Here is a 25,607-nt window from a genome sequence, read left to right on the forward strand (position 1 = left end):
GGTGAGGTTTGGCAGTTCAGGACTATGAAGTTCCTGTTTGGAAATGGGCATGGTTTCAAGAGCTTTTCCAACTGAGGTTTTAAGAACTGAGTCCTCTGTCTCCTAGAAACAATGTTGGAAACTACCCAGGAGAAGAGGATAGCTAGGAGGTCAGGAAAGCCCATCCATCCTCCAGTAAGATTAATAATGATACTAACCCAGTGCCGAGCCTGGGAAGAGGACCATGTTCCTATATAATGACTGGAGAAGAAATAGACTGATTTCCTCAGCCTTTCTTTTTGCCTACTGTAGGCAAAATTTACATCTTGGTAGGAAGAAACAGAAGTCAACTTTGGACAATCTTTCTCTCTGGGCTGACCAACCCTCTCCAATATGTTCACCGCATATACCCTGTTGATGGTACTCCTCAGCCCACCCTACCCTGATATTACTGAACTTCAAAGTACACCACAGCCCTAAATTACCTATTTTTCCTAATTACCAAAATCTCAAGACCAGATTTGACTGCATCCCTTTCTTTGATTTGACTGCATCTCTGACTTTGGAAAAAATTAATAACCCAAATCTCCACCCGTAACACAGAGATGATATATCCCTAATGGGGCTGATCTGAAAATTAAATGAAAAAACAAGTCTATATGACTAATGCTGAGCCTGACACTCTGCAGGTTCTCAGTTATGCAGCTTCTTATTACTTGTATTTAAAAGAGCAAAGCACTTTGTACTTTTAGATTACATAAATGTAGAATCTCTTAAGTTAAATGGTTATTAGATATGAATTACAATTTTAAGTGCTTAAAACAGTCAACCCTGATTCTTCCAGAAAATTCTTAAAAGAATAACATTTTCCCTAACACCTGTATGTAAATTGCATCTATACAACCTTACATCCTTCCCTAGCCCCATCATTTGTTAAATAGGCTCAAAATCCAAATCCATCTAACATGTATCCAAAAGCACACAATTAGAAAGATTACCACACCCCTACAAATTACCATTTAAAAATTTAAATGCTGCGATTTATCTTATCCGATGTTTTAAATGAGCAAGGTCACAGCATTCTCTCTTTGATATTAAAAAAAAAGAGGTTTATGAATTGTTACTTCAGATTTTTGCATCTACCAGTAATGCTGACTAATAGGGGAGACCATTCTAAAAAATATCACATTTGAATTTCTGTAAGTAGTAAATAGGTACACAGACTAAAAATAATGGTGAAAACTGTACCGAGGTTAAATGCCCATTCCTACCCTCTGCTTTCAGGCTCAAGAATCCTAGAACTAATTCTGAATTGTGATATCGGAATCTGTCCCCAGTCGGAGTGGCAGACTTAATGCATCATTAATCTGGTCTGCTCTCAGCTGCCAATTGAATAGTCACAGTCATTCGATTTTTAAGGAAAAGACAGTACTGCAGAAGTACATTCCAGAGGTCTTTTCATAAAAACCATCCTGTGTGCTCCATCTGCATGTGCAATCTGCTTGTGTATTTTCAGCCAGCTTGCATGGGCAGATTAATGTGTACAATTAGAAAGCAACCTCACAGGCATTCAATAAACTGCCTTCATTATTACACTCAGGAGAGTCCCTTTGGATGTCAATAAAAGCCTAGTTTTCTGCCTGTTAGCTAAATAATTGACAACACCAAAAATAATCAGAAACAAATGAACGCAGTCAGGAACAAGGTGTGAAGAAAGAGCACATTAAGATTCTCGTGGTGGTGCCCCAGGTGGCCATCATGTGTTTTTTCTTCAGCAACTTGGATTTACAGTCTGCTCAAGTCCATGGTTGTCTTCTCTACAGAAAAAACACATCGTTCCTGGTCTGCTGTTTGAACCACACATCACAGAATGCTGAAACTAGCAGGGTATTGACTCGTTTGAAAGAATTTCTTATTTGAGTTTCTATTTTGTGTTCCTTCATTTGACAGCTTCAGGGGAATCTAACTTGGCGGGGTAGAGGGCAGGCAGTCTGGCTGGTCTGGTGAAATCTTTGTGCTGTTAAAATTCTAACAGCTTTCCTAGACATTTTTTTCCACCATAAACTGGTTCTAAGAAAGTGTGCTAAAGACATTTTATAGGGAGGATCCACCTTTTCTAAGAAGTCCCTTTCATATTTCTAGCTATGTAGTGGTCATTCATTTCATGAGCTATTTGGTCTTTTAATTTCAAATGTAATTCAAAACACAATGCTCTTAAAAGAAAAAATCTCACACATATATACTTCTTCTTGTGTTTCTCAATAGGCTTTAAAAATCAATTTGAGATACTTCTCATTTTTAGCCAACTTCTCTTCTTCCTGGTTAACTGGGACTTTCACGATAAGCAGAAGAAAGTGCAAGAGTAAAATGTGCGTGTAATTGAATTCAACTCCACTGATAGTGTGGGAGGTGGCTGAGGGCAAAACTTTTTTTCTTCTTTACAGAAAAAAGGCGATTGATCTTTAGTATTTAGTAAAACACAAACTCAAAAAACTGGAAGGCCATGAAAGAAAAAAGGCTGGGCTGCACAATCCCCAACATTTGAAAATTCCAAGAATCTTTCATCTTTGACCTTGCCCCAATTCAAACTCTCCAGGCAGAGGACTCATTCAACTTCCCAGTCCTCTCCTTAAGACACCTCACTGGTAAGCAAGTCATCCCTGTTCCAGTGTAAAACTAACTTGGTATAATAGAAAATTACTTTAGCATATGACCACCAATTGGGAGTTTTGACAATAACTGCTAAATGACTGCAATTACTGAGTAGACAAAATACAATGGTATGAAAGTCCTCAGTTTATTGAGTAAACCCCTAGTTAGTTTAGATTCTGCTTCAGCATTTCATTTCAATCACCTTCCTCCCTGCATCAGTATATTGGAAGTCAACTTAATCAGGAGCACACTGGATCACCAAAGAAAAAGGTCCTCCAAGTTACTTATAGTGGTGAATTCTTCAGACTTAGTAGTTTTAATGCTAATTGACTCCTAGAATACACACCGGTGAATATAGATTCTCCAATCTTAGATCATCACATGATGACAGAGTTCAATTACATAATATTAACAGCCATTAATCCAATGCCAGGTGTTTGAAAAGTTACCATCATCTAGAATTTAAAAGCTAAATGAGTGATATGCCTATAAATGGACAACGTTCTGAAAACATAAACTTACTATTGGTGATGTTCTCTGAATGCTTCTCTTCTGAGTTTTTCTTGAAGTTGCTTTTTCTCCTCTAGTTTATTGCTCTGAAATTGCAAAGATCAAAATGTAATCAATTAAGGAAGATTTAGGTAGAATTATGTTGAAATTATCCAAGGTCCAAAATTCTTAGGTCTCAGTGGCCCAAAAGTCTAATCTGGTCTAATCTGTTTCCCTTCTAGAGGTTCCAAGATTATACCCTCCCAGAACCCACAGCCACTAGATTGAAAGCCAGGAGCCCCAAGATCTTTCTACAGCTCCCTTCTTCCAACTTAACTGGAATCACAGAATCATCATTGTACATTTTTATTTTAGTTCAAATGATAGCAACATTTTTAAGCAGTGTTTTCAAAATATTCTAATGAAAACAAAATTTCCGTACCAAGTATGTTAACTTAACATGATATTAAACAGTTAAATAGTTCATACAAAATTTATGTATACACCCACATTCTACTAAAGCATTCAGGAAAAGATTTTCAATAAGTCACCCCAACTCCCTTCTGACTTAGAATCATATACTTAAAGCTGTTGAGAGACTGAATAGAATATGTCCTTAAAAAGCCATCCACTTGAATAGAAAAGAGTTATTTTATTTTTTTAAATTAGATATTTAGAGAGCCTAGAGAGAAAAGGACTTCATATTTGATATTACTGACACTATGGCTCTGGCATATTTGAATCCAATTTAAATAACCCAGAACATTTGCTTTTTTGCTCACCATGACACAACTGTCATTTTTTTATTATCTAAGAAAAATAAGTAAAACTCTTAGACAACAAATTTAATAGAGAGTTGAAACAAGTTTACAACACAGGAAATGTGAAGTTTTACATGAATCCAAGAGAGCAAGCAGCTGGGTTTAATAATAAATAAATAAATAAATAAATTAGATTTGCCCAGAGGAAGACCTGTGAAAAGAGAATAATGGAAATCATCACTGTTAAACTCTAAGTTTGGCTCCATCTTTTAAAGAGGGGAAAAACTGTCCATTTCCATGAAGGTCTTCATTCACCCAGGACTATGGCATTTTGACAGGCAAAATGGGAACGACTTTAGTTTTAGGAAAAATCTGTAGGAAATTTACTAGAGTCAAAGGAAGCCATTATAATATAAGCAACTGGATTGTTAATGAGACAATAACTAATGGAGAATTATAAAACCAACTAAATATGATTCCAATCTGAATAAAGTCCTGAATCATGAAACTAAAAGTGGTCATTTATGACAAGCTCCCTGCATCCCCTAGAGGAAAATAACTGAAAGTGTGAATGACAGCAAGCAAGCAGTAGGAACTGATGAAACCAATGTAAGGCACACTCCTTTGAGAATAATGAAAAAGTCACACAAGTGTCCAGAGACAAAGTGTAGGTTCCTTTAGCAAGGTCAGGAATTGAGAGAATTGGTTTTATTCTCTTCACAAGATTCCAACTCACAAAACAGTTGGATGGCAGCTAAATTTTACCCAATGAAAGTCTGTCTATCCCTCATCAGAAGAGAAAGATTTTGCAAAATCATTGCGTATTTGAGAATTTGTATTCAGTACCTATCAACCTAGGCATTAATTTTATTACTATACTAATCCAAATACTTAGAGTTAGTCAGATTGTTTATTTCTTCCCATTTAAGTAAAGGACTCACCCAAAGGTACTTATGCACATATACAAAGGCAAAACAACATATTTGAGAGCATGAGATCCAAATGAAGAAAAGATGGAATCATGTTTTCTCTAGTCCACCATCACTGAGTGAACTTCAGCAAATCATTTAATGTCACTGAATCTCATTATTCAACAAACATTTATCTAACGCCTATTATATGCTTTGTGCTGTTAGTTGCTAGTAATGCAGCTATGAAAAAGCCATGACTACCCAGGAAATTGTGAAGGATATAGACAAGAAAGCAATGAGGGAAGTATGTACATTAGGGAAAGCAGTTTGCAAGTGAAATAATATGAACACACAGAAAAAACACAAAAGCAGATGGTCAGGAAATACTCTCGATAGTTCCATATTCATTCAGCACCTACCAAGTGGCAGGCTCCATCCTGGACACAAGAGCCAAGAATAACATTCAAAATATGGCCTCTAAGCTCAGGTTCACGAATGAACTATACTTTAGGAGAGTGTCTTTTTTACGGAGAGGATACTCAGAGCTTTTTCAGATTTTCCAAGGTGCTGATGGCCAAATTAAAGGACAAAACTCATGGGTATAAGGAGAGATAAAAATCATGGGGTAGAAGCCTGGCGTGGCAGTGCATGCCTGTAATCTCACTGGCTTGGGAGGCTGAGGGGGTTCAAAGCCAGCCTCAGCAAAAACGAGGCACTAAACTCAGTGAGACCGACCCTGTCTCTCAATAAAATACAAAATAGGGCTGAGGATGTGGCTCAGTGGTTAAGTGGCCCTGAGTTCAACCCCTCATACCAAAAAAAAAAAAAAAAAAAAAAAAAAAATTCTCAGGTAGAGACCAATCTTAAATAAGCAAGAGTTTTTCAGGAATGGGAGGAAGATGGGTGTAAACATGCACTTCATTGTACACCTGTTGTTCACTACTCAAGGGGGTTCCAACAGAGAGGTCAGAAAGGTGAAAAGAAAGCTAGCATTTAGCTCATCAGAATTTGCTCCCCAGCCAATGAGCGGCTTCAACACAAAGGAGGTGTCTTTCTTGTCTCACAAAGTGCCATCTATCACCTATTTTGTGCTGGTCTGAACAAGCACAAAACTGACTGTCTGGATTGAAGAATTAGTTTTTTAATTGCACAAAGGCAATGATGGGCCAGTATTGTCCCTGGATAAAGTGCAAACCCAGAATTTACAGTGTCTTCAAGACATCAGAGAATATGCCAGTTTTCAGGGAATTCCAAGGAGCTCAAGGATAAACTGAAAGGTGTTTGTGAAGAGAAGGGTAGAAAATAAGACTGGAAAAGTAAGAAAGGGCAAATGATAAAGGAATTTATATGTTAAACGAGTCTGGACTTCACCAAAGGCAGTGGTAAGCCATCAAATGATTGTAAGCAGGACAGTAAGCTGCTCACTCAAGTAGCAACATGGAGGATAAACTGCAGAAAGGGCTACAAATATAAGAGGCACATGAGTGGCCTTCATCATAATCTAAGTAAGAAATTATGAGAGACCCCAATTAGGGTACCAGGGATAGAGAGGATAAAAACAGAGTCCAGAAAAATGGAGGGGATAGAAATAACAGGTACAGATGTAAGTGGGATGAGTAAGAAAAGTGGGAGAAAATCATGCAGAGAATCAACATGAAGGCAAGAGTTCAATTTGAACCCATTGGATCTGAGGCATTGGTGTGAACATCTAGGCAGAAATACCAAGTATGTACTATAATATATGGTTCTGGGATTCAGATATATGTTCTGGCCTAAAGATATGAACTTCAAAAACCATCAGCATGAGCAATGGCTAAATTCTTAAATGTGGGAGCTTTCACCTTAGGATAAGAGGTTATAGGCACAGAGATATCAGCGACCAGTGGAGACATCAGATACCAAGGATGGACCTGGTGGAACATCCATAGATCAAAAACAAGTGGAGGAAAAGGATCCAGAAAAAATATAGAGGGGTAGAATTAAAGGACAGAGAATTTAATAACTAATAGCTAAGAATTGTTAAGAATCTCCATTGGATTTTTTAATTAAGAACACCATTGGTGATCTTGGTTAGATCTGTATTAGAAACAGAAGCCAAATTCAGCCCACTAAGGAACAAATAAAGAAGTCAGAGAAGTTGAGTTCCTAAGCCAAGGACAGCATTACTTTCCTAAAATAGAGATTCCTTGATTCCAGTGACTGTGAAAGAGAGTCTACAAATTGACATTTGGAAAACCAAATTTGGTGGTAGAGAAGTCTTTTGTGTGTGTGTGTGTGTGTGTGTGTGTAAAGTGCCAGTTTTATTTACAAACAAGTTAAATATACTTAATTCTGCTTTGTAGCAGTGATATTGTTCTTTTAAATGCCTGATGGTTGTAACTGATGCTTAATTCTACTGGGTCAGGCTTGCTTGAGGGTTCCCTCACTTTGAAGCTGGGATCATCTGAGGTAGCTACACAGTTTTTAGATGCCATTAACGAACACGTGGACAATGGTGTAGCTGGCCGGTGCATTTTAGCTGATTTTTTTGCAGGGTTGGGGGTGATAAGAGAAAAACAAAACAAAACAAAACAAAAAACCAGCCAAATAAGAGCACATCTTCTGTTCATTTAGAAGTCAGCGTCCAAGGTGAAAAAATTCTGTTGGATTCGACATTACTCCCATCCTCTGATACTCGCCTACTCTCTTTTCAAAGAAGTTAGTCTTCCCTTCCAGTGAAATATTCTCCATAAAGTCAAATGGATTTTCTACTCTGAAAACCTTGTTGAAACCCAGCTCCAGCATGAGCCTGTCTGCCACAATTCAATGTATTGCTTCATCAAAGTGCAATTCATCCCAATGAGCTTCACAGGCAAGGCCTCTGTAAGGAACTCCTGTTCTATCCTGATAGCATTGATGATTATTTCTTTCACCCTCTGCTCTGATGGTTTGTGTACCAGGTGTTTGAACATCAGGCAGGCAAAGTCACAGTGTAAACCCTCATCTCTGCTAATAAGTTCATTGGAAAATGTGAGGCCAGGCATCAGTCCTCATTTCTTGAGCCAGAATATTGACGCAAAAGAACCAGAAAAGAAGATTCCTTCCACAGCGGCAAAGGCTACAACCTGTTCTCCGTAGGTAGCATCTTTGTCCCCAATCCAACGCAAGGCCCAGTCCGCTTTCTTCTTCACACAAGGCAGAGTTTCAATAGCATTGAAGAGAAACTCCCTTTCTTTAGGATCTTTAATGTAAGTGTCAATAAGGAGACTATACATTTCAGAATGTATGTTTTCCACGGCAATTTGGAAGCCATAGAAACAGCGGGCTTCTGTAATTTGAACTTCTTGGCTAAATCGCTCCACCAAATTTTCATTTACCATGCCATCACTTGCTGCAAAGAAAGCCAGAACATGCGATATAAAATATCGTTCCTCAGGCTTCAGGGCTTCCCAATGCTGAATGTCCTTGGAAAGATCCACCTCCTCGGCTGTCCAAAAGGAAGCCTCAGCTTTCTTGTACATCTGCCAAATATCATGGTATTCGATAGGAAAGATGACAAAGCGGCGGGGGTTCTCTCTTAGTAGTGATTCATCCTCCACGCTGGGGACAGGTACTTTAGTTTTCGGCTCCATGGGCTTCTGGAAGATTCTCCGCGCGGTCTTGCTGGCCAGGGCGGGTCCCGCTGAGGGCGGGGGGGGGGGGGGGGGGGGGGGGGGGGGAGGGGTCTCCTTGTCCGCCAGGCTGAGCCCCCTTCAGCGGCGGGAGCTGCAGCTGCTGCTGGTCTGCGATGGTGGCGAGCGGGACGCGGACCCAGAGCATGGTGGCGGCGGCGGCAGAGGTAGAGACGGCAGGGAACCAAGTGGCCAAGTGGCCAAGCGGGACCCGGAGCTCGGTAGAGGTCTTTTAAGAAACTGACCCATGGTGTTTGAGACACAGAAGTTGAAAGTGGATTAGAATAGAGAGATGCTACTTGTTAAGATTTGAGAGACTTGAGTATGACTACATACTGAGAGAGGAAACACAAACAGGAAAGAAAAAGGAGAAAAAGGGCTTAATTAAGAGATGCAAGATCCCAGAAGAATAATATTAGGGCATTTGCAAATAAATGGATGGAAATGGAGAATATCATGCTAAGTGAAATAAGCCAATCCCAAAAAACCAAAGGTCAAATGTTTTCCCTGATAAGTGGAGAATGATATATAATGTGGGTGGGGGTGTGGGGAGCAAGAGACGAATGGGGGAACTTTAAATTATGTAGAAGGAAATGAGAGGGAGGAGGGTATGAAAAATCGTGGAATGAGATAGACATCATTACCCTATGTACATGTATGATTACACAAATGGTATGAATCTACATCATGTACAACCACAGAAACGAAATGATGTACCCCATTTGTGTACAATGAATCAAAATGAAGTCTGTAAAAAATTAAAAAATAAATAATGAATTTAATAAAAAAAAAAAAAAAAGAGAGAGAGAGGCAAGATCCCTGAGGAGATGGGAGGAGAGATGAGATGGTGAACAAAGGTGGAAGAATCCATCTCAGCAACAAGGAAAGGCACCTTCTTAAAATGGGAATGGGATAGAAGCAGTAATGAGTAAGGAAACAGAAAAAAAAAAATCTTAAAGGCCTGATGGGCCTTTATTTCCTATGAAGCGGTCAATGAAGCCACGTGCTGAAACAAAAGGAGAAGAAAGGAAGACGTAAATTGATGTAAATTGAGCAAAGGTCTTGGTAACTAAGGTTGGGTCTAGAATACAAAAGAAGAAATGCTAGACACTGGACATTGTTAAACACCAAGTTGAGATGGAAGCCCAGAAATATGGTATAGCCAAAAAAGGCTGTGTGGGTTTTTTCTCCAGCAACCCCATCCATGTGGATTTAACAGAAATGAAGAAATTGAATGAGGCCTGGTGATGGACCCCTGTAATCCAGCTACTGGGGAGACTAGAGCAAGAGAATCATAAATTTGAGACCACCCTGGGTGACTTAGTGAGAACCTTAACTCAAAGAAAAGTAAAATATTTAAAGGTCTGTGACTTTAACTTACAGGAAGAGTGCTTACCTATCATGCATGAGACCCTGGGTCCAATCCCCAGTACTGTAAACAAATAAATAATTGAACCTATCCAATTAATGTGCTAAATAAAAATTGTCTTCTTTATGCCTTCCTTCCAAGAGGTCAATACACTAGTCAAATGAGATAGTTTTAAAGCACTTCTTTACATTTATAATTAGGTTAAGGCACATTAAGTGCTAAGTGTTCAGCATTGTAATAAGGGCTTTGATTATTGTGTAGCCTTTAATTCTACCATACCACTTTACAAACAAGGAAAGTGAAGTGCAGAGAAGCTAGCAGCCTGTACTCTTAGTACCACATCTGCATTTGAGAGTTCCCATTTTATCCTTAAGGATAGAATGCATTTCAACAAAGTTTTAATGCCCCCCACCAAAAACAACCATAGAATGTAGGAATCATATTTCTTGATAATGGTTGTGTTCTTTTGAGTTTTCGGAAATGAGAACATTTCCCAGATTATACGAACAATATTAAAATGATTTCCACATGTTGAGTTTACCCCTAGACTTGTTCTTAAACAATTAGCCCTTTCTACTATTTGCTTCCTAGAAATAAGAAAGCAACATATGAGATTTCCTAAAAATATGTATTTGTGTGCATCTTTGCATCTAATACGCATAACTACTATTCTGCTCACTAGTTTTAACGCTATACAGTGAGGTAGAAACTACCAATGTTTCTCAGTGTCTATATAAAGCACAGTGACTTCTAGTGCTCCAAATGACTTTGGCAGCCATAGCTCTGGGGAAGAGCAAGAAAAGGCTTTGGATGCCACTCAGATCTCTTGCTGGTTTCTCATACTTTCTGAGGTTATGATATCCCAAGAGGTTGAGAGAATCAAATAGGAATATTTGGGAATGACACAGCATTGCATTATACAATTTCAAACATAAGGAGATAGAAAGCAGAAGGTAAATCCAGGAGGTAGAGGAGGTCTTTGACATGGAGGTGAAGGTTTTCATATTTTAGGTTTGTAATATTATGAAAGCCTAAAAAAAAATCAAATTATTGCTGAATTCATCAATGTGATTAGGAGGGGAAACTATGGTGGAAGTTTACTCCCACAGCACTGAATTTGGATGAAAGCTTGCTGAAAGAATTTGCAAAATGCTGTCTACTTATGGGCAAGGTCCACTGGCAAAGAAAATACCTACTTCTGGTACACTGCCTTCATTTTTAATGACTTCCTTTTACTCTGCCCTAATATTTTAGAAACATTGTCTCTGCTTTAGAGATTTATAGGAAGAGACATTTATACATAATTATAAAACCACATGAGTTGTATTAGTTTCCTATGGTTGTTATATTTTAAAAAATCTTAACACAATCTTAACAGTTTAAACAACACAGATGTATTATCTTACATTTCTAGAGGTCAGTCACCCAAAATGAGTCTCGCTAGACTAAAATTAAGGTGTACTCCTTCTAGTTACTCCAGGGGAAAATTGGTTTTCTCCTCCTCTGCAGGCCTCCCACAGTCCTTTCCAATGAACCCTTCCACCTTCAAAGCCAGCAATGTGTAGACTGGTTGTCTCAGGTTGTCATTTCTCCTTTCTCTTCTGCCTGCCTCATCCAACTTCAAGGACTCTTGTGACAACATCAGTCCTGCCTGGATGCTGCAGGAAATTCTACCCATATTAAGGTCAGTTGATTAACAATCTTAATTCCAGCTATGAACTTAATTCCTCTTTACCATGTAATGTAACATATTCCTATGTTCTAGGAGTTAGAATTTGAACATGTTGAGGGAGAAAGGGGCATTATTCTGCCTGTCACATGAATTATAATCTATTTCTGAATCAATAAGTATCGGGCACAATATGCCAGATATTTCATAAAATCATTGCCCAGCCCCCAGCTCTGAGGCTTTGGAAAACATGGGGGAGATGGTAGGATAAGAAAGCATTGCTTTCCTTTAGTGTGGAGCATTTCATGCTGCTCAATACTTCACAATCAACTCCAGCAGAAACAAAAAGGGCAGGTTGATTTGTAGCATATGCTCATTGCTGTAGTGTAAATATTCCCACCATAGTCAGTTTCAAGCAACCATGAGGACAACTAACTCAAGAAAATCTTGAAAATGTAACAATTCATTCTCATGAACCAGTCTGAGGGTGGCTTTAGCACACTACTGGAAGTATATAATGCCATCGACATCCTCTAATCTAGGGAATGTATATTTAAACAAAGCATCCCAGGGTCCTCTCCAAATCTCCCCTTCACCCATATAATTAGCTCTCCCATTGACATGACTGAATAAAAACTAACTGCCTTTCACACCCTCCAGTTCATTTAGGATCAAAGGACAGTCACAAATGCAAGATTCAGTTCACTCTCACCTGACTATTACACACATAGCTGGTGACCCATCAAATGGAGATCCAATGTCCCCTTGTGACCCCTCCTGAGAGAGAGGGAAAACTGAAGGACAGGATGATAGGGAGGTCAAGATCAGAGACCAAGCTAGAGGCTCTTGGGTGGTGATAGCTGCCTGGCTCCTTGCCTCAGGCTTCCCAGGAGCCTCCATTCTGCCTGGGGACAGTGCTCTGCGGCCTGGTGTCCATGTGCATATTTGTCATGCATTTTAAAGGATGAGTGTTCCATCAGAATAGTCATTACCATCTCCCTTGGCCATTTTCACACTGGCAATGTGAAATATGCCACTTCTGAATGGCTAACATCTACTGCTCTACCTGACATCAGCTCCTACAATAGGTTTGTATTTCATATGAAAAACATTTGTGGCTTGATAAGCAGGTTTAAATTTTGATCCAATATGCAATCATTAAAAGATAAAAGAAAGAAAAGAAAGACAAGCAGACATCAGGAAAAGGAATTGTGTTTCCTGAACGTACACTTAAAGAAGGTGTCACATATGGTTGGCACCATATGTCACTCCCCTGCCCCCAAAACTCCAACACTCAGCTTAAAATCTACTGCAGCTGAAGACCTTGTGGAGAATGGGAGCAGGAGGAAGGGGTGGAGGTGGAACAACGCTGCATTCTTCCTTCTTCTCTAGCAGATGAGCTTTTCTTTATTTGTGTGGGTGTGTGTGGTGCCAGGGACCAGTTTATAGCATAGGCTCCTGCATGCTAGCAAAGTGCTCTCCTGAGCTACACACCACTATCACCCCATCCCAGATGAACATTTTTAAGAGATTTTTCCCAAACCTCAGAAATTATATCAACAAAATCATCGTTTTGAGGTTTAGAATAGATCATATAACTAATACTGAAATATAAATTCATTTTCCTTCCCTTTCCCTCTTGACAGTACTGGGATTAACTCCAAGGCCTTGCACTCACTAGGTAAGCACTCTGTCACTGAGTTATATTCCCAGCCTGTTTTTTTTCTTTTAATTTGAGACAGGGTCTTGCTAAGTGGTGCAGGCTGACCTTGAACTTGTGAACTTCCTGCCTCAGCCTCTCAAGTAGCTGGAAATACAAGTGTGCACCATCACAGCTGGCCAAAATGCTTTTTCTCCAGCAGTAAGAGAGACATGCCAACCTATATCACATTCACCCTGGAGAACTCAGCATTTGGATACAACTATGAGAATGCACCATTGATTGCCATTGTTCCTAGTTGCTTTGCCTTCTGTTCAAATAGACAGTCAATAGCTTGGTCACTCACCTTAGAGGTGAGACAGTGTGGTGATTCAGAATCCGAGCACTGGGGCCAGTCTGCCTGGGTATGGATCCTAGTTCTTCTAATTACTGACTGAGGCCCATGAGCAAGTTATCTTCCCTCTCTTTGTCAGTTCCTCATTTGCAAAATTGGATAATATCTATCTCATCCGATTACTGTAAGGATTAAATGAGTTAATATATGGACAGTGTGTAGAAGAGAACCCGGCCCAAAGCCCTCAGTGAATGCTAGCTAATCATCCTCTCCGCCTTCTTACCTTTTCTCTTTGAATTGCCTTCATTTTTTGGAGTTCGGCTTCTTCCACTTCCTTCCTGATTCTTACAGATTCTTGTCTTTTTAGCTAAATTGTGTTGAGATTACAGAGTACAAAAAAAAAAAAAAAAAAACATTTAAACATTTTTCATTCTGAACTTCTGGAACTCAAAATTATGATGAAAGGCAAATTACAGTATTGTTTTGCTCTACCTCACCATGATTATAGGTTGTTCCTTCAAGCTACTTAGATCACAGAGAATGGCAAGGCTACATCTCCTGCCTATGAAATTAGTGTGTTTCTTCTTTGGGATGTGTGTGTATGTGTGTGTGTGTAAGTGTGTGTGTGTGTCTCCATCTATCTTTATTTCTCTTTCCATAACTGTGTGTGTGTGGAAAGGTGAAGGGCAGATAATGTTTCCTGATGATAAAATGCACAGTGTTCATTGTAGAAATCACTGGGTATCTTAAATATTTCTTTGTACCATTTCCATGATAGACTTTGGATAAAGAAAACCATTTTTTTGGAACTAAAACATTCAAAACATTGTAGACTTAAACTATAGTGATTACATATTTAACTAGGAAAAAAAATCCCCTTGATCAAAGGTCATGCTGATATATATATGGCTTGGATAAAAATTCTAGAAGTTTTTGTTTAGTTCTCACTTCCTGGCTTCTTTGATTTTTGAGAGTTGCCTTTTGCAATTGGCTTAAAAGTTTTATGCTTTTGGTAAAGTAACTGTGTTATTTCATGGTTACTTGAAAGTGCTAGTACTCAAATTCCTTGCCAAAATTAAACAAAAAGAGATGGATTCTGACCTTTTGCTGGTATTTATTTTGCATCAGTTGGAGTTGTTGTTTCTGCCTGACTTCAGACTCTGACTGGCTTCCCCCTAACGGGAAAAAGCGATGAAGGTAAAACATGAATATTAAGCTGAAATGTCAGCCATCAAGGACTAATTAATACAGGAGCAGTCTACAACATGAGTTGCTTTAACATTTTCATACCCCCAGAAAAAAGAACATTACCAGTTATCTTAATAAGACCTTAAAGAATGGCAATTACTTAGAAGAAAAGCAGCCGAACAGAAAGATGAGGTCATATTTTCAATCAGACAATTTGACTAAAAATGTTCAATTAGTAGTAGAGTTTTCACTTAGATCAAAATCATAAGTGAAGGGTCATGCTAAACAATAAGAAATACTGCCTATTCTGGAAATTCTAGAACATTCTTCCTGCTTGAGTGCAACCAATAAAAATAATGACCATTGATGCTTCCACTGCTTTTCTTGTTTTACCTCTATTGACCTATGTTCAAGTAGAGAAACTCAAGAACCCCTCAGGGCTGTTGTCACTAGATAAGTATGTAGTCTTTATAATTTATTCTTTCAAACTATAATGGAAATATCTCGCTAGTCACTAATTCTCAATCCATGCTATTTATTGTTCTTTCTTTAAATACCCAAGAAAACAACCATGGATATCAGATTATTGGCTCGCTCTCTCTAAGCCAAAAATAATTGGGAGTCAGAAATCTTCACAGTTTTACATCATCCATGAATTGTCATTTAGGAATTTCTCTGTGTTTTCACAGGCTAGATGTACATAGCAGAGAGAGTTCTTTGAAATAATTCTCTGGTGCTTTGGTCACTAAAAGTGTCAGTTCTCTGCAAGACTTACTATCCCAAAAGATACATTAAAATAATTGCACTCATGATAGTTTTTATAATTGAACTGATGAAGATACCACATAGAGATGTCTTCTGAGTTTCAAAAAGTATACAAGGCTTATTTGACTTGGGCCCTTCAATCACTTTGGTGGGCAATGGGAAAAAAACCAGAGAGCAATGTTGAAGCTTTTTATCTATTGTTCCAAGAACTTTCAGTATCTCCTACCATTTCAATATTTTAAGTGGTAGAGAAATGGGGGAAGGGGCTGGGGAGATAGCTCAGTTGGTAAAGTGCTTGTCTTGCAAGCACAAGGCCATGGGTTCGATTCCCAGCACCACAAAAAAAAAAAAAAAAAAAAAAAAGAGAGAGTTGAGAATTAGGGGGGAAAATGAAGAAAAACCAAATATCTAAGTACTTACAGATTCTGTTCAAAACCCATCTTTAAAACATTCTAGAATCTTCTTCCCCCGGCTTCCCCCCACACACTTATTTCTAGATACTCTATATAACTTAAAGTTAAAAATGAGAATCTTGCTCATTTTTCTGCTAAGACTGCAAGATAATAGGTACCAAGTGCTCCAAATTTCAAAAGGAGGTTAGGTGCCCAGGCCCCAAGAAAAGATCTGCAAGGAGGTCACTGAAAACTAGTTTGGAGGAGCTTAACTGGCAGCCTACTTTCAGCCTATAAAAGAGGCTGGATAGGTGAAAGGGAGATAGAAATCTGAGGAACGATGTCTTTCTTAATCCCATCTCCTCTGTTTGTTGTTGAGAAAGGAAAAATCTGCCCATCAAGATGAGCAGAGATTTAATGAAAATCATTTAGAAATCTCAACCTGCATCCCTAGGTTTAAGAAAAAAATGCCTAGAAAAGTCAGGAACCTAAAAGCACAAGGCTGCTGCCACTGGCTACTCACAGGGGTCCTCAAGAAGAGGTGGTTGGATCACAAATGGCCTGAATCTACAGAATGCATGGGAAGAAAGTATGAGCAATGTGGCCTGTACTTACGATGTGGGCCTTAGGAGAGAAAAAGTCAATCCAAAGCCATCTCAAAGGACTTGCCTATAAACATCCCCTAGAGAACAATGGGCCCTAAAAAGAGTTTACCAAACTCCCAACAGTGAGGCCAAACTGCCAGTGGAAAAGTATATGGTCTCTTGTCAGGAAAATCAGGTGAGGGGTGGGTGGCAAGGAAGGAGGGATACTGAAGAAGTTAAAGAGCAAGAGGGAAAACAGCAGTGAGTCCTCATGCACCTAGGCTCAGTGCACTACCTCACCTCTTTCATTTTCCCCTCCCGCTTTGGCCCTAGAGGAGTGAGAATCTGGGAACCGAGCATTCAATAGAGAAAAGTTCAGCTATACCACCCTACTTCATTTGCTAATTTCCTCCCAAGAACAGACCTGGCCTGAGGCTGGGGGTGGGGGGTGGGGTCCTCCATCATTAAAAGAATTTGGACTCTAGGCCTAGGACTGGAAGCTCAGTGGTAAAGCACTCACCTCACAGGCATGAAGCCCTGGATTTGCTCCCCAGTACCAGAAAAAGACAAAAAGAAAGAAAAAGAAAGGAGTAAGCATTAATTACTGAAAGGAGACTCACACTCAGAACTAGCTTGATAACTCTTTGAGGAAGCCCAAAAAGATCCAATTTCTCACTCCATCCAAAGGACATGCATGGGAAAGGCTAGGCTTGTGCCACACAGCTGTTTAAAGGGGCAGGTTAGGAAGAACTATTTTCTGGTTATATTCCTCAAGTCTGACTTATTCGGCATAAAGATGACACTTGAGCTTAACCCTTTTCATGAAAAATGGGAATGATAGTGATTACTATTACTTTCACTCACTCAATGATTTCCAAATTAGTTTATTTTTATCTAGATCCAAGAAAACAAAAATACTTCTCCAAGACTATCTGACAATAAGTGGCCCCGGACTCCAGAAGTGTATGTTAACTGTATCCGTGGAAACTATATCCAGCCCTTTAAGTTCTCAGCTGCTGGTGGTAGAGAAATGGGAAGAAAGAAAGCGAATGATTCACATTAGGTGGCATCCCCTCTGAATGATCCAAACCCCAGCAGAGGCAGCCCAGACAATTCATCACCCTGGCAGCATCAGCTCCAGCAGTCCAAAGGTCTCTATCCACAGAATGAAAACCCAGGTGACATTTGTCTTTTCACCCACCACTGGGTCTTCAGCTCTCTTTCATCTTGCCTTTGGAACAGACTCCCCCTTCATTTTCCTCACATTAGCATTAACTGCCATGATTAATATGCTGTGATAGCTTTTCCTCTTATCCTGACTCGTGCTATGACAGGGCATATGCAGCGCCCCAGGTAAGCTTTCTTCAGAGCTGAGCATCTAAGAGGCTCTAAATTATTTGTCAATTAAGCCATCACTTTATTCCCACATAGCTGAGGCATCATACATTTGCTACTTGCAGAAAACCAGGAACAACCATATACCCACACACTTAATTTGTCCCAGCATTAAATGCATTCCATCCCACCAACCAATCTCTATTGTAGAAAGAGGCATACAGAGGTGCTAGTGAGGCCCGGGGGTGGCCCTGCCTCCCACTTCAGGCAACTGGTTTGCTCACTTACCCAGCAGTGTTGGCACCACATACACCTGTTTAGCTCTATTCTGCTCCTTCCATTTCTCCAGGTTGGACAGTTCTTGTGCAGCAACTAAGTAAGCCAGGTGAGAAATATCAGATCATCAAGTATTAGTCTTTGAAAATTGATCACTTCAAGCATAAGAAGAAATCATCAGATTAATCACATGCTAGCATTAGTGGACAAGATGTCCAGAAAAAGAAGACACCATCCAGCCCTAATTCCTTGGGCTCGCTCTGGGGAGACATTCTCTCCAAGTGTCTGCACAGAGAAACAAAACAAAGGAGCATAATGCATAGTTTTTCCTTCCATTCTGGCTTTTTGTTTGTTTTTTAGTTTGTAGTTGTTTTTTGCAGAGCTTGGGATTGAACATAGGGCTTTGCACACAGAAGGCAAATGCTCTACCACTGAGCTATACTCCCCAGCCCTTTTTATTTTAAGAAAGGGTCTATGTTGCCCAGGCTGGTCTCAAACTTTTGATACTCGGGTCCCAGTCTCCCTAGTAGCAGGGATTACAGGCATATGCCATCACACCTAGGAAATTCCAGCATTCTTAAAACCCTATGTCAAATTAATTTTAAAGGTTTTCTCCAGAAAATGTGTATAAAACTAGAATTCATGTCCGTAAAAACTGTTCATGCACAAGTAAACATATTCTCAGAGAATTCTGATGCCCACGTTCACTCTATTTTAAATATTCCCCAAGCTCATTACAACTCAGGGCAGTGAGGGTGTTGCACTGTAGGTGGGTACCCCTGCTCTCATTGCTGGCATTTGGGACCACTAGGTAGAAACTGTTCCCTGAGGAGCAGGGCTCATTATGCAAATATTCATTTTTTCATCATAAATAGGATACACCAGGAGACACACACAGGTCAGTACAGACCTGATAGTTACAAATGTCCATTCATAAAATTTTTCAATAGAAAAAAAAAAAATTCTGAAACATTTCAAAATCCAGACCATTTAAAATGTAAATTCCTGCTAAGTATTTAAATAAAAGATTTAAATTCCTGTTAAGTATTTAAATAAAAAGCAAGATGACAGAACTTTGGGGGTTCTGTTGATCAAATGCCCACAGTTCCCATAGTCACTGCAAAGCTGTGGTTATCATATGGTATTCTGTCCTAATCCATCGTTGCTCCACACAGGGGGCTATTTGTCTGGTGGGGACAGGTGCTTTCTTCTTGTATCCTTAAGCCTATTGTTATTCACAAAATTAAAGTACCTACCAATCATCTAAAAAAAGAAGAGTATAGCATTTCAATACTAGTATCATAGTCTGACTTGAACATGTCTCAGAACTTTATTGTGAACTGAACAAACTTGAGGTCTCCTCGCAACTACTAAAAGATAACTTTAAATGACCCCATTTATATTTACTGTATTTCAGTTAAACATGTTATAGACATGGGCTGGGGTGGCTCAGTAGCATGGTGCTTACCTAACACGTGTGAGGAACTGGGTTCAATTCTCAGCACCACGTATAAATAAATAAAAGGTCCATTGACAACTAAAAAAATACTTTTTAAAAACACAGTATAAGGACCACAAAAGTGAGAAAGATGTAGCCCCTGCCCTTAAGGAGAAGAATCTAGAGAAGAAAATGAAATTGCACAAATAAAAACAGCCAGGGGTAGGCTGGATAGTTACAAAATTATGGAGCACAGAAGCTAAAGCAAAATTCCATTAAGGAAGATGGGATAAAACAAGAATAATAAAGATTATTTCATGATCTATTTGGTATTTAATTTGTTTCAAAAGTGTTTGTAGTACCATTAAAACCCAACTATTTAGGGACAAGACTGGTCTACTCGTAATAGATGCAAAATTGTTTAAGCCCCACAGAAATCCAAGATTTACAATCATACCATGAGCAACAAATTTAGAAGGGTTAACAATAGAATAATTTTAAATATATAATTAAAACTGCTAAAATTAAAAAAGAAAAACTTTGTTGAGATCCAGTGCATCTAAATGAATCAGAACAGATAAATACTTCAGGCCAAAAACAAACCAATTGTAAAGAAAATGAGATGCATTCTGAATGTTAAATTAAATATACATACTCCTCTGTATCTGATGTCTCCGGCTTTCATTTGGTGCAATCATAGTATATGCACCTGTGCTACAATGAAGAGGAAAAAATGGTTACTGGCATGAGAAACTACTAATGCATACAAACCACCTTCTAATATGCTGTGCAGGTTCAGTCAGTTTTTTCTTTGTTGTGACTGAAATATCTGACAAGGAGAATTTTAGGGAAAAAAGTTTATTGGAGGGCTCATGGTTTCAAAAGTCTCCATCCATAGACAGCAGGCTCCATTCCTCAGGGCTTGAGGTGAGCCGTAACATCACAGTGGACAGTGTGACAGAAGGAAGGGGCTCACATTATGTTCAGGAAGCAGAGAGAGAGACTCCACTCAAAGATACAAATATATACACCGTAGCAAAGCTCCCAATGAATGACTTCCTCCAGCCATACCCCACCTGTCTCCAGTTACCACTCAGTTAATCCCCTCAGGGATAAATTCACTGACTAGGTTAAGGCTGTGACCCAATCATTTCTCCTCCAAACCTTCTTGCATTGTCCCTCATATGAGCTTTTAGGGGGACACCACATATATTAATGATTCTCATCATCAAATGGGAACTGTGGAAGATAAATTTCTTAAGATCTGGGTCTGTTCCACCATCTTGCACTGTAGTTGTCAGAGTAAGACAAATATACAGAGTCAAATATGAAAACATAAAGCAGTGGATGAAGAGACAAGATCTCGTTAGAACCACTTCACCGCTAGTTCTTGGTACCATCCCTGTAGGGCTCCATTGTTCCTCCAGGTGGCACTTGTGGGTGAATCCCTGTGGTATATATATACAGCAGAATATTATTTAGCCATAAAGAATAATAATATATGGCACTTGCAGATAAATGGATGGAACTAGAGAATATCATGCTAAGTGAAATAAGCCAATCCCAAAAAACCAAAGGTCAAATGTTTTTCCTGATAAGTGGATGATGATATATAATAAGAGTGGGGGTGAGAGAAGAATGAAGGAACTTCAGATTATGTAGAGGGAAATGAGGGGGGTATGAAAAATGGTGGAATGAGACAGACATCATTACCCTATGTACATGTATGATTACATGAATGGTGTGAATCTACATTGTGTACAACCATAGAAATGAAAAGATAAACCCCATTTGGGTACAATGAATCAAAATGCAGTCTGCAAAAATTTTAAAAAATATATATTTTTTAAAGGACTGGCAGTCTCCTTAAGAAGGTTGTTAAGCAAAAATAAGCCAAACTCAGAAGGTCAAGGGTTGTATGTTTTCTCTCATATGTGGATGCTAGAGAGAAAAAAATAAAAAGCAAGGGTTCTTGTGAAAATCACAGGGAGAGCAATAGAACAAAGGAAAGGGATCCCGGGGAGGTAGGAAGGGATAGAAAAGGAAATAGTGGAGAATGATACTGGCCAAATTACATTTTTATATTGTGCATATGTATAACTATGTAATAACAAATCCCACCTTTATGTACAATAATGCACCAGTAAGAATAAGGAAAAGCTAAATAAAAAGGAAAAAAATCCAGATTGACGTTCTCCTCCATGTGACCGACATTAAGACAACAGAAACAGTGTGGCATTCTCGTGCCCACAAACAGAATTCAGTCCATTTACAATGGAGACAACTCTTGATAACCCATCTGAGTAGCCAACTGGCTACCATTTTATGCTTTTAGGCTTTGACCTTTATTAAATCTGAGTCCACTGGGTTCCACATTCTCTCAAGAATATGAGTTGAACATAATCAGGAGTTCACAGAAGCAAAGAAGGATGTCAAACAGAGGGATCAGGGAAGAATTCATGTAAACAAATATATTCAGCCATGAGGTACCAGAAAGCTGTTGAAATATTGTGAGACTTGAAAAGAAGCTGGATGATTGATGTGTGTGCTGGTCCATGACACAGTGCCTGGCACAAAGTAGCTGTGTGATAAATTGCAAGCTGAATTAAAATAAAATGATGGCTCAAATCTAGTCTGTGAGTCTATGCTGGGGTTGGCTCATCCTTGAACTGACGCACACGGTCCCAGAAGCACACAAGTACTTCATAAAGCAAAAATTCAGGCCAGCAACAGACCACAGTGTAAGTCTGGTTACAGTTTTAAAGGAAATACTGTGGATAATCACAACCAGCTTATAACTGTAGTTTTTTTTCCTCCTAAACCCCCAGATTCTCTTAGAATTCTCTCTTCAACCTGCAATATACAATTTCAAAGGGAAAATTAGCAAAGAATGAATAGTAGAGGCCAAAAGTGCTGATTAACAGAAGCCATTTCTTCCTTATCTCATTATTTTCCTAGCTGTGAACCTTCATCCAGCTTCAAACTGGGCTTTAATTTTAAAGTTGTAAATGTGAGGTGTGCAACCACCTTTGCATGCAAATGGGGCTGCTGGATGCCCAATTACCTAATGTATATCAGCAGACTTTGCATGTGTAGCCTAGCATGCATATACCGTTATGAATACAAAATTAGGATACTGCCATTGGAAATTAATCCCTTATCCGTTACATATTCTTTGTTCACCCTAAGAAAGATTTTTCACTCCTCAATTGGCAGTACTTTATAGGAGCTTGGGAACTGCAATTCTGTGGATAGTACCTGGAAACCTGAATAGGAGGCAATGTTGAGCCATTCCACAGAGTCTTAAAGCTGAAACGAGATAGTGGATTTAAATGCCAACCATGAAATTATGCACAATCTTCAACGTCTGCTAAGACTGGAGTAGAGCTTCCCACTATACCAGGGATTTTGCCTATACGGCAGATCAGCAGTTCTTAACCTTTATCAGGCATCAGAATCACCCCGAGGGCTTGTTGGCAGGTTTGTTAAAGGGCAGAGTTTCTAATTCAGTAACTCTGGGGCAACTTTCAACAAGATTCATTTTTAACATATTCTCAGGTGATGCTGATATTCTTGAACTAGGTATCCGCACTTGGAGAGTCACTGCTACAGATCCATCAGGCTGCCTGCTAGGGTTCAAATATGATTCGTCCCCACCAAGACTCGTGTTGAGGTTTGTCCCACAGTTATGATGCTGAGAGGTGGTGGGACCTATAAGAGGCATTGTGGGTCCTGGTAGCACCATCCTTAGAAGGGATTAATGCCCATCTCACAGGAGTGCTTTAGATCTCCTAGGACTGGATTGGTTGAAAGTTTATTATAAAGCAAAGTCACCCATGTGCTTGGTCTCTTACACATGCCCTCTTCCGCTTCTGCTTCTTCACCATTTTGTGATGCAGCCAGGGGGCCCTTGCAAGATGTAGTGCCAAGCTGTCTGGACTTTCTAGTCACCAGATTTGTGAGCAAAATAAACCTCTTTTTAAAATATATTTCCCATCATCAGATATTCTGTTACAGCAGCACAAAAGGGCTAAGACACTATTTTAGGATATTTTGGCTGAAAGAGAATTCAGGGATTAATAAATCTTCGATAAAGACACAGAGATTAAATCATGTACTAAAGATCACAAGGTTAATTAAGCAATAGGACTAGGACTCAAACCCAGAACTCTTGAAATAGATCAGTTACCGATCTGCATCTAACTTTTCAATTCAATACAGAAAGCCTATATGACTTTCCTTGAACTTCAGCCCCTTGATAGACTGCAGAATGATGCAAACACTTCACTGAACACATATTAAGGATTTAAAATATTAGGGGCTTACGGGGAGTGAGAGGAGATACCAAAACATTTATTCGGGCCACTTTAACATAACTTGTACTTCAGTTAGGAATAATCCAAGAAACCAGCAGGGCACCCCACTAGGATATTCAAGTAAGTGTTAAAATGGGATGATGTAGGTAGTCAAAAGTCAAGCCTGAGGAGATTCAGAGACCCCAAAGGAGTAAAAAACTTTAGGGAAGAAGAATAGTTAGGAAATAGAAAGTAGAGCCTTCAAGGACAGACTCTGAAAGGGCACAAATGTTTCCTCACCAGGAGTTTGCTAAGAATTAATTTTCTAAGCCATGGAAATTTTAGAAAAGATTTGGAAACAAATATCAATCTGTTTATACAAGACTGTATTCTGCAATATCAAATCTAAGGGTACAACCTGTGACATACTACACTCTTTAGTCTTAGGACTATAGCACACAATCGCTCACCCATGTGTGTAGGACACAGCCAGCCATACACAGTACAGGGACATGAAAAGAGGGAAAAAAATTCCTGGCCCTGGAATTAGAGGTTTTTAATCAAAAGCAAGCTCAGCATAACCCCAACAGTGGTCCTAATGTAATGCATGTTTTATGTTAAGAGAATTCCTGGGTAACACTTGCAGCAATATTTTATTGACTGAAAATGCCAAATCTAAAACATTTAAAATATACACAAGAAAGTCGTGCCAAGTAATTTAGCTTTTATTCCTCATTCTTGCAATAAGAAAAGGAGCTTTGGACTAAGGATATGCTTTTTACTTTTTAATATCATATGGCAGAGTGAAATGCTTATAGATAAAAATATTCATCCCTTCTCATAGCTTTTTCTTGACATGAATATCAAGTCTGATTTATTAATGTTTTTGACCAATTAGCTTCCCCCTATAGCAAAGGACTTTTCTGTTTTCACCTCTATAGCATTCCTTTCAACAGGCTGACTCCTGAGCTGTTGATCTGTGCAAGACTAAGCTACCTAGATTTAGCATTCTGCTCATTTCCTGATTAAGCAACATTTAAGCCACTGAAACAAATATATATTTTTGAAAATGAGTTTCCTTAATTATCTCATTGAAATTTAATGAAATGTCTCAATTGGTGAGATTGCTTTCACTTCCCAACAGCACACATCTGTGAGACAGACTAAAGGAGGAACATCTGAAAGACTAGCCCAAGAAAAATAAAAATAACTCTCTGTGCCATAAAGGAAAAAGATATGAAAGACATGTTTTCTTCATGAAGTCTCTCTGGGTTATACAACCACATCTCACATGTACATTCTTGCACAATTTTTTATAACATCTCATCAATAAGCACTCTATGAAAAAGATGTTATGTTGAATCTAGGAAAAGTATCTTGGCTGACTAAAAGTATTACATAAATATATCCCCTGGTGTGTACAAACTACACCAGATGTAATTTAAATTTCTAATTAGGAACAACACTGGTTTGACTGAAAAAGTAAGACAGTCAAAAGTGAAAATTTAGAAAGAGGTAGATGACTAAGTTGGAGATAATATCAGGCAGAATAGTAGACATATAAAGTCTACTACTCTACAAAAATAATTGGCTTAATGTTTTTCATAGTTCAAGAAAACGTTGTCCTTAGGAATGTGTAAATTGTAAAAAAAAAAAAAAAAGGATTTGGGATATCAAGCATTGGATATTTTTCTAGATATGAGATTCCATGTTGGCTTTTGTTACATGATTTTTAATGTAGGAATTGAAGTTTATACATAAGGCAAAATTTTTGAGGCATTAAGTTTTCAAGAAGTTCTTTTTCAAATAGACTAAATACTCCCATCCATACCCCAGAACAAACAAAATTAAGATCAGGCT

At 38.9% G+C, this 25,607-nt stretch overlaps 1 protein-coding gene and 1 pseudogene across 4 annotated transcripts in view; both read right to left on the minus strand.

Annotated features, from left to right (window-relative positions):
- Positions 1-25,607, minus strand: part of EPSTI1 (epithelial stromal interaction 1) — a 97,487-nt gene that overhangs the window by 57,822 nt on the left and 14,058 nt on the right. For all 3 annotated transcript variants that reach the window (XM_079136961.1, XM_079136962.1, XM_079136963.1), the window contains exons 2-6: positions 20,108-20,166; positions 18,027-18,110; positions 14,576-14,649; positions 13,758-13,841; positions 3,154-3,227 (exon numbers count right to left, since the gene is read on the minus strand). In XM_079136961.1, coding sequence (XP_078993087.1) covers positions 3,154-3,227; positions 13,758-13,841; positions 14,576-14,649; positions 18,027-18,110; positions 20,108-20,166 — 375 coding nt within the window. The remainder of the gene's footprint in view (positions 1-3,153; positions 3,228-13,757; positions 13,842-14,575; positions 14,650-18,026; positions 18,111-20,107; positions 20,167-25,607) is intronic.
- LOC306659435 (ribonucleoside-diphosphate reductase subunit M2-like) lies at positions 7,402-8,633 on the minus strand (annotated as a pseudogene). Its single transcript has one exon. The product of its transcript is annotated as a ribonucleoside-diphosphate reductase subunit M2-like (transcript).

Source organism: Sciurus vulgaris (genome assembly GCF_902686455.1).
Source record: "Sciurus vulgaris genome assembly, chromosome: 4".
Taxonomy (NCBI): domain Eukaryota; kingdom Metazoa; phylum Chordata; class Mammalia; order Rodentia; family Sciuridae; genus Sciurus; species Sciurus vulgaris.